The sequence below is a fragment of the Hemitrygon akajei genome, chromosome 11 (genome assembly GCF_048418815.1).
Source record: "Hemitrygon akajei chromosome 11, sHemAka1.3, whole genome shotgun sequence".
Lineage (NCBI taxonomy): Eukaryota > Metazoa > Chordata > Chondrichthyes > Myliobatiformes > Dasyatidae > Hemitrygon > Hemitrygon akajei.
Window position 1 is genome coordinate 162,505,341 of NC_133134.1, and position 14,155 is coordinate 162,519,495.

Sequence of the window (14,155 nt, forward strand, 5' to 3'; positions counted from 1 at the left end):
TCCCAGTGACGCCGAACACGCAGCTCACAGCAAACTCTGTTATGTTGCTAAGATGTTCGGTATGTTACTAAGATTACACACGCCACGTTTTAAGGTTTTTTTTAGGACGACTTAGGAAGCAATGACATGTGCATCCGGAACGACTGCAGGACGAGCAAACTTCAGCCTATCTCGCTGGGGAACATCAGCCCCAGATCTTCCGTACTGATAAATGGAGCTGATCATGGAAGTGTCGCACCTCTGTCCGCGTTCACGTCCTCGGCGTGCGGCAATACTGTTCTGAGGGAGGTAATACAGTGGAAGACTGTACAGTTTTTATTTCCCAAAGAGGCGGCACGGGCGGGAAGGGTTCGCACGTCTGGCTCATTCCATACTTGCCTCTGAACAACTCCTCGAACTTTTCCCAGCCATGCATCCGGAGGAAGCCGCAGACATCCTCCACGTCCCATTCCAGGCAATTCGATCTTTCAGACGGCAAAACTCCCCTCTCTGGGGTCCTTCTGTCCGCGGCCCCTCCGTCAGGAGTGCCGGACCTCCGTCTTTTGCGGCTTGCGCCCCGGTCCATCTCGCCTCTTGGAGACGCGGCTGCGGTAACCCCCCCGAGCAACCTCTGCACCGACCGGCAGCCGCCTGCGTCTGCGCGCTGCCCGCTTCCTGCTTCGCTGTCAGTCAAACTGTCCGCCCACTCCCACTCGAAAGCTCAGTGCTCCTTTGGAATAACAGGCAATAGAGGTCGGCAGCACACCGTAACCCTGCTGCCTCAAGTACCCGCTCATGCTAATCCCATTTACCAGCAAAAGTAATCATGGCGGGCCGGGGTCAGGTAAAACACAAAAGGAACATGTGTTTAAGAGTTGGGTCATTCAGCACATTGTGGATTCCCTGCAGTCCAAACAATCATGCCCCGTCCTCTGTATCAAAGCATAATTCCCACATTGTCTCCAGTCCTCTTATAGATAGATAGATAGATAGATAGATAGATACTTTATTCATCCCCATGGGGAAATTCAACTTTTTTTTCCAATGTCCCATACACTTGTTGTAGCAAAACTAATTACATACAATACTTAACTCAGTAAAAAATATGATATGCATCTAAATCACTATCTCAAAAAGCATTAATAATAGCTTTTAAAAAGTTCTTAAGTCCTGGCGGTAGAATTGTAAAGCCTAATGGCATTGGGGAGTATTGACCTCTTCATCCTGTCTGAGGAGCATTGCATCGATAGTAACCTGTCGCTGAAACTGCTTCTCTGTCTCTGGATGGTGCTATATGCCTGTATTTTCCAGCAATCAAAGCACGGGGAAGTTCCCCCCCCCCCCCACCCCCCAAATGAAAACGTCAAACCGAGGGCATGGGTTAAGTGCGAGAGCGGAGAGATTAAAGGAGATTGAAGTTCAAAGTAAATTTATTGTCAATATATCACCAGTTACTACCCCGAAATTCATTTTCTTGCAGGCATTCACAATAGAACGAAGAAATACAATAGAATCAATTTAAAACTACTCCCAAACACTGACAAACTGTGCAAATACTGCGAGAAATACACACAAAATGCAGGAGGAACTCAGCAGGCCAGGCAGCGTCAATGGAAAAGAGTCGATGGTTCTTGCCAAGACCGTTCATCAGGACCAGCATCTGTAGATTCTCTTGTGTTTGAAATACAAGAAGAAATAAGTAAGCAAGCAAGTAAGTAAGTAAACAAAAATCGTAGAATCTTTGAAAGTGAATCCATAGGTTTTTTAATGAACAGTTCACAGTTGAGGTGAGTGAAGTTATCCACACTGGTTCAGGAGCCTGATGGTTAAGGGTTAATGATTGTTCCTGAACCTGGTGGTGTGGGACCAAAGGCTCCTGTACCTCCTGCCTGATGGGAGCAGTGAGAAGAGAGCATGCTCGGGATGGTGGGGGTCCTTGATGATGGATGCTGCTTTCCTGTGGCAATTCTCCATGTAGATGTGCTCATTGGTGGGGAAGAGGGCTTTTCCTGTGAAGAACAGGGCAAACCTGCCTGGTATGGGAACTGTACTTCCCTCAATCACAGGACTCTGCAGAGAGTGGTGCAGACAGCCCTGTAGATGTGAACTTCCTACAATTCTGGACATTTACAAAGACAGGTGTGTAAAAAGGGCCCAAAGGATCATTGGGGACCTGAGTCTCCCCAACCACAAATTATTCCAGCTGCTACCATCTGGGAAACGGTACCGCAGCATAAAAGCCAGAACCAACAGGCTCCAGGACAGCTTCTTCCACCAGGCCATCTGACTGCTTAATAACCATGCTGATAGGACTGTATTTCTATGTTATATTGACTGTCCTGTTGTTCATACTATTTATTATAAATGACTATAAATTGCACATTTAGATGGAAACGTAATGTAAAGATTTTTACCCCTCATGTGTATAAAGGATGTTTGTATATATGGATTAAATTCAATAAGCAGTGCAAAAAGAGAGCAATGACAGTGAGGCTTTGTGGGCAAGTTCATTGTCCATTCATAAATAGGATGGTGGAGGGGAAGAAGTGTTCCAAGAACATTGTACGTGTTTGTTCAGGTGTCTGTTCCTGGTCTTTGATGGTAATAAGAAGAAGAGAGCACGTTGTGAGGTGATAGGAATCTTTAATGATGAATGCTGCCTTTTGGAGACATCATCTTTTGAAGATGGCCTCAGTGTTAGGGAGGGCGTGCCCCAGGTGGTGAAGGTCCTTAATGACGGATGTCATCTTCTTAAGGCACTGCCTTTGGAAGCTGTCCATGACAGCGGGCAGCCTTGTGCCTGTGGTAGCTGGCTGAGTCGACAATAGTCTTACCATCCTGTACATTGGAGGCTCATTACCAGATGGTGACACAACCAGTCAAAATGATCTCCATGTTACATCTGTAGACATTTGACAGACAGACAGACAGACAGACAGACAGACATACTTTATTGATCCCGAGCGAAATTGGGTTTCGTTACAGTCGCACCAACCAAGAATAGTGTAGAAATAAAGCAATATTAAACCATAAATAATTAAATAATAATAAGTAAATTATTCCAAGTGGAAATAAGTCCAGGACCAGCCTATTGGCTCAGGGTTTGCTAGAGATAGATAAAGATTTTGCGAGGGAATTCCAGGAGATTAGGACTTCAGTAGTTAAATACATGGTCAATTCAGGTGGAGTAATAGGGATCAAAGTCAAATTCAAAGTAAATTTATTATCAAAGTACATTTTCCATATGGAGACTAGACTCCATAGCATCCAGGACATTTTCAGGAGTGATGCCTCAAAAGGGCCACATCCATCATTAAGGACCCCCATCACCCAGGACATGCCCTCTTCTCACTGCTACCATCAGGAATGAGGTACAGGAGCCTGAAGGCACACACTCAATGATTCGGGAACAGCTTCTTCCCCTCTGCCATCCTATTTCTAAATGGATATTGAACCTGTGAACACTACCTCACTACTTTTTATTTCTATTTATCCACTACTTATTTAACTATTATATACATATATATAATGTCTACAATAGATATGGAGTAAAGCAGCATGGAGTAAAGGAATTGCTCGAGGAATATAAAGAATGTAAAAGGAATCTTAAGAAAGAGATTAGAAAAGCTAAAAGAAGATACGAGTTTGGTTTGGCAAATAAGGTGGAAGTAAATCCAAAAGGTTTCTACAGTTATATTAAAAGCAAGAGGATAGTGAGGGATAAAATTGGTCCCTTAGAGAATCAGGGTGGTCAGCTATGTGTGGAGCCGAGGGAGATGGGAGAGATTTTGAACGATTTCTTCCCTTCGGTATTCACTAAGGAGAAGGATATTGAATTGTGTAAGGTGTGGGAAACAAGTAAGGAAGTTATGGAACCTATGACAATTAAAGAGGTGGAAGTACTGGCGCTTTTAAGAAATATAAAAGTGGATAAATCTCCGGGTCCTGACAGGATATTCCCCAGGACCTTGAGGGAAGTTTGTGTAGAGATAGCAGGAGCTCTGACGGAGATCTTTCAGATGTCATTAGAAACGGGGATTGTGCCGGAGGATTGGCGTATTGCTCATGTGGTTCCATTGTTTAAAAAGGGTTCTAGAAGTAAGCCTAGCAATTATAGACCTGTCAGTTTGACACCAGTGGTGGGTAAATTAATGGAAAGTATTCTTAGAGATAGTATTTATAATTATCTGGATAGACAGGATCTGATTAGGAGTAGCCAGCATGGATTTATGCGTGGAAGGTCATGTTTGACAAACCTTATTGAATTTTTTGAAGAAGTTACGAGGAATGTTGACGAGGGTAAGGCAGTGGATGTAGTCTATATGGACTTCAGCAAGGCCTTTGACAAAGTTCCACATGGAAGGTTAGTTAAGAAGGTTCAGTCGTTAGGTATTAATGCTGGAGTAATAAAATGGATTCAACAGTGGCTAGATGGGAGATGCCAGAGAGTAGTGGTGGATAATTGTTTATCGGGATGGAGGCCGGTGACTAGCGGGGTGCCTCAGGGATCTGTTTTGGGCCCAATGTTGTTTGTAATATACATAAATGATCTGGATGATGGGGTGGTAAATTGGATTAATAAGTATGCCGATGATACTAAGGTAGGAGGTGTTGTGGATAATGAGGTGGGTTTTCAAAGCTTGCAGAGAGATTTATGCCGGTTAGAAGAATGGGCTGAACGTTGGCAGATGGAGTTTAATGCTGAGAAGTGTGAGGTTCTACATTTTGGCAGGAATAATCCAAATAGAACATACAGGTAAATGGTAGGGCATTGAGGAACGCAGTGGAACAGAGAGATCTAGGAATAACAGTGCATAGTTCCCTGAAGGTGGAGTCTCATGTAGATAGGGTGGTGAAGAAGGCTTTTGGAACACTGGCCTTTATAAATCAGAGCATTGAGTACAGAAGTTGGGATGTAATGTTAAAATTGTACAAGGCATTGGTAAGGCCAAATTTGGAATATTGTGTACAGTTCTGGTCACCGAATTATAGGAAAGATATCAATAAATTAGAGAGAGTGCAGAGACGATTTACTAGGATGTTACCTGGGTTTCAGCACTTAAGTTACAGAGAAAGGTTGAACAAGTTAGGTCTCTATTCATTGGAGCGTAGAAGGTTGAGGGGGGATTTGATCGAGGTATTTAAAATTTTGAGAGGGATAGATAGAGTTGACATGAATAGGCTGTTTCCATTGAGAGTAGGGGAGATTCAAACGAGAGGACATGATTTGAGAGTTAGGGGGCAAAAGTTTAAGGGAAACACGAGGGGGTATTTCTTTACTTAGAGAGTGATAGCTGTGTGGAATGAGCTTCCTGTAGAAGTAGTAGAGGCCAGTTCAGTTGTGTCATTTAAGGTAAAATTGGATAGGTATATGGACAGGAAAGGAGTGAAGGGTTATGGGCTGAGTGCAGGCAGGTGGGACTAGGTGAGATTAAGAGTTCGGCACGGACTAGGAGGGCCGAGATGGCCTGTTTCCGTGGTGTGTGTGTGTGTGTGTGTGTGTGTGTGTGTGTGTGTGTGTGTGTGTGTGTGTGTGTGTGTGTGTGTGTGTGTGTGTGTGTGTGTGTGTGTGTGTGTGTGTGTGTGTGTGTAGAATATTCACCCACCCTACCCCTGGGAAGTTTCCATGTTGTTTTTGTTTACAACACTGAATCACACTGGATTTAATTTGGCTTTTTTAACTGATCAACAAAAAAAGATCTGTGTCAAAGTGAAAACAGATATAAATTAATTACAAATATAAAACACAAAACAATTGATTGCATAATTATTCACTCAACCCCACCACTTTAATATAACACACCAAATCATCACTTGTAGCCAATTGGTTTTAGAAGTCATGTAATTAGTTAGAGATCTGTTTTTGGAGACGTGTACAGTCAAGGTGTTTCAACGGATTGTAATAAAAATACACCTGTATCTGGAAGGTCCAACTGCTGGTGAGTCAGTATCCTGGCAAAAAATACACCATGAAGACAAAGGAACACTCCAAGCAACTCTGTGAAAAGGTTATTGAAAAGCACAAGTCAGGAGATGGATACAAGAAAATTTCCTAGTCACTGAGGATGAGAGGTGACCTGATGGACGTGTACTGTATAAGCTGATGAATGCCATTGATTGTGTGGATAGACAGAGGCTTTTTCCCTGGGCTGAAATGGCTGCCACAAGAGGGCACAGATTTAAGGTGCTTGGGAGTAGGTACAGAGGAAATGTGAGGGGTAAGTTTTTTTACGCAGAGAGTGTGTGGAATTGCCTGCCGGCAACAGTAGTGGAGGCAGATACAATAGGGTCTTTTAAGAGACTTTTGGATAGGTACATGGAGCTTAGAAAAATAGAGGGCTATGGGTAACCCTAGTAATTTCTAAGGTAGGGACATGTTTGGCACAACTTCATGGGCCGAAGGGCCTGTGTTGTGCTGTAGGGTTTCTATGTAACTCTGGATGAGTTACAAGCTTCAGTGGCTGAGATGGGAGAGACTGCACATACAACTGTTGCCCGGGTGCTTCACTTGTCACAGCCTTATGGGAGAGTGGCAAAGAGAAAGCTACTGTTGAAAAAATTCACATGAAATCTCGGCTAGAGTTTTCTAGAGGGCATGTGGGAGACTGAAGGTTCTATGGTCTGATAAAACCAAAACTGAGCTTTTTGGCCTTCAGACTAAATGCTATGTTTGGCATAAGCCAGACACTGTACACCATCCCAACTGTGAAGCATGGTTACGGCTACATCATGCTGTGGGGATACTTCACTGCAGCAGGCCCTACAAGGCTTGTGAAGGTAGAGGGTAAAATGAATGCAGCAAAATACAGGGAAATCCTGGAGGAAAACTTGCTACAGTCTGCCAGAGAACTGTGACTTGTGAGAAGATTTTGTTTTCCATAAAGACAATGACCCAAAGCATAAAACCAGTTACACAGGAATGGCTTAAAAACAACAAAGTTAATGTACTGGAGTGGCCAAGTCAGAGTCCAAACCTCAATCCAATTGAGAATTTACGGCTGTACTTGAAAAGAGCTGTTCACTCACAATCCTCATGCAATCCGACAGAACTTGAGCAGTTTTGGAAAGAAGAGTGAGGAAAAATTGCAATGTCCAGATGTGCAAAGCTGATAGAGACCTACCCACACAGAGTCAAGGATGTAATTGCTGCCAAAGGTACATCTACTAAATACTGACTTGAACAGCGTGAGCAGTTATATGATCAATTATTTCGTGTTTTATATTTGTAATTAATTTAGCTCACTTTGTAGAGATCTGTTTTCACTTTGACACGAAAGAGTATTTGTCTGTTGATCAGTTCAAAAAAGCCAATGTTATTCAATGTTGTAAAACAATTAAAATTAAAAACTTCCGAGGGTGGGGGTGAATACTTTTTTATAGGCACTGTGTCTGTGTGTGTGTGTGTGTGTGTGTGTGTGTGTGTGTGTGTGTGTGTGTGTGTGTGTGTGTGTGTGTGTGTGTGTGTGTGTGAGTGTGTGTGTGTGTATATATATATAATACTTACTGTAACTCATTATCTTTCTATTGTTATGTATTGCATTGTATTATGTATTGCTGCCACAAAGACAACAAATTTCACGACATATGCTGGTGATATTAAACCTGATTCTGATGTTCTGAATTGTGATTCTGTTACCATATACTACCTTGAGATTCATTTTTTTACTGGCATTTACAGGAAAATAAGGAAATTAATATAATTTATTAAACACTCTGCATAAATATAGACCGACAGACAACCAATGTGCAAAAAAAGACGTGCAAATAAAATATGTCAGCAAGATTTGGATAGGTACATGGATGTGAGGGGTACGGGGGGCTATGGGCTGGTGCAGGTTGATGAGACAAGGCAGATTAATAGTGTGGCATGGACCAGATGGGCTGAAGGGCCTGTTTCTCTGCTGGAGTGTTCTATGACTCCAAAAAAGAAAAAAACTGAGAACATGCGTTGTAAAGAATCCTTGAAAGTACGTCTGTTGGTTGTGGAATCGGTTCAAAGTTGCGGAGAATCGGAATCAGAATCAGCTTTAATATCAGACCACCAGAAAATCTGCAGATGCCTGAAATACAAAGCAACCCATACAGATTGCTGGAGGAACTTAGCAGGTCAGGCAGCCTCTATGGAAAAGAGTCAACAGTCGGCGTTTCAGGCCGAGACCCTTCACCAGTCCTGATGAAGAGATCTGGCCCGAAATGTTGACTGTTTACTCTTATCCATAGATGCGGCCTGACCTGCTGAACTCCTCCAGAATTCTGTGTGTGCAGTTTAATATCACTGACATATGTCATGAAATTTATTGTTATGCAGCGTGAAGTCGTCCCCACCAGTTCAGGAGCCTGATGGTTGTAGGGTAATAACTGATCCTGAACTTGGGGAGGTGTTTGTACCTCCTGACTGATGAAATCACAGAGAGCAAAGTTGCTCATAGTCACATGTGCCCACTGAATCAGGATGGTGTTCAGTAGGAGAGTTTCGATGTTACCGTATGGAAGGAATGTAATAATAGAGTGAAAACTTTTATTGTGTTTGTATCAGGTTCTTCACCTTACCGCTTCAACAAAGAACTTACGGCTATCATCAATTGTCATTGATAATACAGGGCTGATACAGCTTGGCACCAGTGTCGTCGCAGAGCAATGTGTGGTTAAGTGCCTTGCTCAAGGACAGAACACGCTGCTTAGCTGAGGCTTGAACTAGCGACCTTCAGATAATTGGACCAACACCTAAACCACTTGGCCACACGCCAACACTCTATTCAACACCGACGTATCCTGTAATTGATATACTTGTTGATTTATTACTATTATTATTTCTTCTATATTATGTATTGGATTGAACTGCTGCTGCTAATTAAACATGTTTCACAACACATGCCGGTGATAAGGAACATTCTGATTCTGTCCATTTGGGTGGAGTGGAAGAAGCTGTTTCTGTAATAGTGCCTCCAGGGGTTTTATCCACCCACCCAGATGCCTGCTGAATCATCCAGTGTCTTGTTGTCTTTAACAGTAACACCCTGAGACTATCCTTGCATACACCTCCCCCACTCCAAAACCTGTGATTAAAATGTCTTTGTTCTTGGAGAATACAGTTGAGAAATGCAACAGCTTCTTCCCCCCATTGCCATCAGTATTTGACTGGATTTCTTCCCCTCTCTCTCAACCTGCACTCATGTCATTATGTTTATTTTGTCCTGTAAGTTCTATGTACTTTTAGTTAATTTAAGTGTGTTAACTTCTTGGTAATGCTTGTAATGTGCAGTTGTTGCAAAAAGCAAACTTTCATGATTACTTCAAAGTAAACTTATTATCAAAGTATATATATGTCACCAAATTTATTTGAGATTTATTTTCTTGTGGGCATACTCAATAAAATCTACAGAATAATAACCATAACAGAATCAATGAAAGATGACCCAACTCTGGTGTTCAAAGTTCAAAAGTTCAAAGTGAATTTATTATCTGAGTACATATATGTCACCAAATACAGCCCTGAGATTAATATTCCTGTGGGATACTCAGGAAATCTAGAGAATAGTAACTCTCTAACAGGATCAGTGAAAGATCAGAGTGCCGAAGCCAACAAACTGTGCAAATGCAAATATCTGTAAACAGCAATAAGTACTGAGAACATGAGATAATGAGATAAAGAATCCTTGAAAATGAGGCATTTGGTTGTGGGAACGTTTCAATGAAGGTGCAAGTGAAGTTGAGTGATGTTATCCCCCTTGGTTCAAGAGCCTGCTGGTTGAGGGGTAATAACTGTTCCTGAATCTCATGGTGTGAGTCCTGAGGCTCTTGTATCTTCTCCCGATGGCAGCAGCGAGAAGAGAGCATGTCCAGGGTGGTGGGGGTCCCTGATGATGGTTGCTGCTTTCCTGCAACAGCGTTTCATGTAGATGTGCTCAATGGTTGGGAGGGCTTTACCCAATGTGGTGAACTACATATACCTGTCTGGACACGCCCCTCTGCTGACTGCTCCTGTGGCTCCTCCCACAGACCCTGCTGACTGCTTCTGTGGCTCCTCCCACAGACCCCCCGCTGACTGCTCCTGTGGCTCCTCCCACAGACCCCCCGCTGACTGCTCCTGTGGCTCCTCCCACAGACCCTGCTGACTGCTTCTGTGGCTCCTCCCACAGACCCCCCGCTGACTGCTCCTGTGGCTCCTCCCACAGACCCCCCGCTGACTGCTCCTGTGGCTCCTCCCACAGACCCCCCGCTGACTGCTCCTGTGGCTCCTCCCACAGACCCCCCGCTGACTGCTCCTGTGGCTCCTCCCACAGACCCCCCGCTGACTGCTCCTGTGGCTCCTCCCACAGACCCCCCGCTGACTGCTCCTGTGGCTCCTCCCACTGACTGTGGCTCCTCCCACAGACCCCTGCTGACTGCTCCTGTGGCTCCTCCCACAGACCCTGCTGACTGCTCCTGTGGCTCCTCCCACAGACCCCCTGCTGACTGCTCCTGTGGCTCCTCCCACAGACCCCCTGCTGACTGCTCCTGTGGCTCCTCCCACAGACCCCTGCTGACTGCTCCTGTGGCTCCTCCCACAGACCCCTGTATAAAGGTGATGGAGGTCTGAGCCTGGCCTCTCAGTCTCCAGGATGTAGTATGGTGGTCACTCACTGCTTGTTCCTTCTTCCAGTCAATAAAAGCCGATACCTCGCTTTTACGTCTCAGAGTGAATTATTGATGGTGCATCACCCATGATTGACGGAGCCGCTTCCAAATCTTTGTCAGATTTTTCATTCAAGGGCAGTGGTGTTTCCATACCAGTCTGTGATGCAGCCATTTTGAATTTTGAAATTTGACTTGACTTTATTACTTACATCCCTCATATACATGAGGAGTAAAAATCTTTATGTTACGTCTCCATCTAAATGTGCAATGTGCAATCAAAGTAATTTATAATAAATAGTATGTGCAACAGGACAGTCAATATAACATAGGGATACAATTCTATCAGCATGAATTTAGCAGCCTGATGGCCTTGTGGAAGAAGCTGTCCTGGAACCTGTTGATCCTGGCTTTCATGCTGCTGTACTGTTTCCCAGATGGTAGCAGCTGGCACAGTTTGTGGTTGGGGTGACTCGGGTCCCCAACGATCCTTCAGGCCCTTTTTACACACCTGTCTCTGTAAATGTCCTGAATAGTGAGAAGTTCACATCTGGGCTGTCTGCACCACTCTCTGCAGAGTCCTGCGATTGAGGGAAGTGCAGTTCCTATACCAGGCAGTGATGCAGCCAGTTAGGATGCTCTCAATTGTGCCCCTGTAGAAAGTTCTTAGGATTTGGGTGCCCATACCAAACTTCTTCAACCGTCTGAGGTGAAAGAGGCGCTTTTGTGCCTTTTTCACCACACAGCCAGTATGTACAGACCACGTGAGATCCTCGGTGATGTTTATGCCGTGGAACTTAAAACTGTTCACCCTCTCAACCCCAGGTTACAACAGGTGTTCAATTCCTCTGAACTGTTCGAAATGTGAACAGTTTGTAAGTAGGAAATACGGCCGTGAACCAAATTCCCTCAGGGCTTAAGATATCTGCCATCTCCTGCCGGTCTCCCAAACACTGGTCTACGTACGTAGCCTGTACTTCAGTCAGACACTTGCAAAGTGGGAAGACCTGTATACATTAACAAAGGAGATGTAAACAGAGGTGATACGATTGGGAAGTTAGTAGATGGTACAAAACTTCATGAGGAAGCGAGTGATCAGTTGATAACACTGGACAGCAAATAGTTTGGATGTATCTTAGGATTTTGGGCTGCTGGTCACGAAAATCACCACAATATTTTCCAATCATGCACCTTGTTTTTGTAATCGTCTGTATTTGTTACTTCAGTTCAGTCAATTAAATGGTGCTCACGATGTAAGCTGAAACATTTTCTGTCTTGGCCGGGCATGCCTGGGTGTGCTTAGGCTGGGCAGATGCTGCTCAGCAGGACAGGTTTTAGAAAGGCTATAAAAGCTACACACACAGACTGTTCTCTGCACGGTGTTTACATGTACAGTATATCCGTCTGTAGTCACATTGATGCGCATGCTTTACGTGCATAGCATATTGTGTGTACTCATTATAGTAAAGAAATTGTATTTTCAGGAATACTTGTGATTGCAAAATGTCTCACCCACATTGCAACAACTGCGATGCTTTCTGTTATATTTGTGACAAATGTACGCTCAAATCTCAAAGACGGAGCATGACTCCTCTTATTAAGAAAGCCTACGAGCTCTACCTTGGGTGTAAAATTGGCGACCAAGGCAAAGCCTGAACTCGTGACATTCTCTGCAATATTCATGCCATCAGCCACACACACAAAATGGTGGAGGAATTCAGCATGCCATCAGGTTGGAGGCTACCCAGCCGGAATATAAGGTTTTGCTCCTACACAGTGAGCGTGGCCTCATTGTAACACAAGAAGTGCTCTCTATCACTCTAATGATTTCTCTCTCTTCTTCCTAACAAGATGAATCAGGGGCATCAGTGAACAAATAAACACTGGCGGACAGTGTTTAGAGTTGCCAATGTATACACTGTCTCTGTGAAGAAGTTCTCAAATGATGAATGGTTCCAAACTTTTTATTTTGTTCCTTTCCCTTCAGCAGATTTCTGAATGAATAATGAACACATGTAAACTACCTCACTATTTTTTTCTTTTTTTTGCTTTATTTACTTTAATATATCTCTCTTTTTTATTATGCATTGCTCTGTATAGCTGCTGCAAAGCAACAAACTTCACAATGTGTGCCAGTGATATTAAACCTGATACTGATTCTGAATCATAAATTGCTTTGCTTTCTAAGGCAGTTTTGAGGTGGGGGTGAGAATTTATATATGGTAGAAAATCATCAGTAATAATTTTTTCAAATGAGCTGCTAAAAAAGAAACAATTTGTGGAAATTTATCAGAGGTGCTGTGTATGCAGGGCCCTCAGTCTTACTGAATTGTGATTCTGTTACCATATACTACCTTGAGATTCATTTTCTTACTGGCATTTACAGGAAAATAAGGAAATTAATATAATTTATTAAACACTCTGCATAAATATAGACCGACAGACAACCAATGTGCAAAAAAATAGACGAGCAAATAAAATATGTCAGCAAGATTTGGATAGGTACATGGATGTGAGGGGTACGGAGGGCTATGGGCTGATGCAGGTTGATGAGACAAGGCAGATTAATAGTGTGGCATGGACCAGATGCGCTGAAGGGCCTGTTTCTCTGCTGGAGTGTTCTATGACTCCAAAAAAGAAAAAAACTGAGAACACGCATTGTAAAGAATCCTTGAAAGTATTTCTGTTGGTTGTGGAATCGGTTCAAAGTTGCGGAGAATCGGAATCAGAATCAGTTTTAATATCACACCACTAGAAAATCTGCAGATGCTGGAAATTCAAAGCAACCCATACAGACTGCTGGAGGAACTTAGCAGGTCAGGCAGCCTCTATGGAAAAGTGTAAACAGTCGGCGTTTCAGGCCGAGACCCTTCACCAGTCCTGATGAAGAGATCTGGCCCGAAATGTCGACTGTTTACTCTTATCCACAGATGCGGCCTGACCTGCTGAGCTCCTCCAGAATTCTGTGTGTGCAGTTTAATATCACTGACATATGTCATGAAATTTATTGTTATGCAGTGTGAAGTCGTCCCCACCAGTTCAGGAGCCTGATGGTTGTAGGGTAATAACTGATCCTGAATTTGGGGAGGTGTTTGTACCTCCTGACTGATGAAATCACAGAGAGCAAAGTTGCTCATAGTCACATGTGCCCACTGAATCAGGATGGTGTTCAGTAGGAGAGTTTCGATGTTACCGTATGGAAGGAATGTAATAATAGAATGAAAACTTTTATTGTGTTTGTATCAGGTTCTTCTGTTTACTGCTTCAACAAAGAGGGAAGTTGACAGTAACAATTTTCAGCGGCTATTATCAATTGTCATGATGCACCATCAATAACTCTCTCTGAGACATGAAGGTGAGATATCGGCTTTTATTGACTGGAAGAAAGAACAAGCAGCAATTGACCACCATGCTACATCCTGGAGACTGAGGGCCGGGCTCAGGCCTCAATCGCCTTTATACCGGGGTCTGTGGGAGGAGCCACGGTCAGTGGGAGGGGCCACAGGAACAGTCAGCAGGGGACGTGTCCAGACAGGTATATGTAGTTCACCACATGTCATTT

The 14,155-nt window shown here is 43.6% G+C and overlaps 1 protein-coding gene and 1 long non-coding RNA gene across 2 annotated transcripts in view; one reads left to right on the plus strand and one right to left on the minus strand.

Annotated features, from left to right (window-relative positions):
- The window catches only part of LOC140736208 (deoxynucleoside triphosphate triphosphohydrolase SAMHD1-like), a 46,585-nt gene extending 45,960 nt beyond the window's left edge, over positions 1-625 (minus strand). The window contains exon 1 of the mRNA XM_073062120.1: positions 379-625. Within this exon, the coding sequence (XP_072918221.1) occupies positions 379-565 (187 nt within the window). The 5' untranslated portion in view covers positions 566-625. The remainder of the gene's footprint in view (positions 1-378) is intronic.
- Positions 46-9,297, plus strand: LOC140736210 (uncharacterized). The gene is made up of 3 exons (XR_012100905.1): positions 46-288; positions 1,460-1,694; positions 8,516-9,297. It is a non-coding gene; the product is annotated as an uncharacterized lncRNA (long non-coding RNA).
- Positions 9,298-14,155: the final 4,858 nt, after the last annotated feature.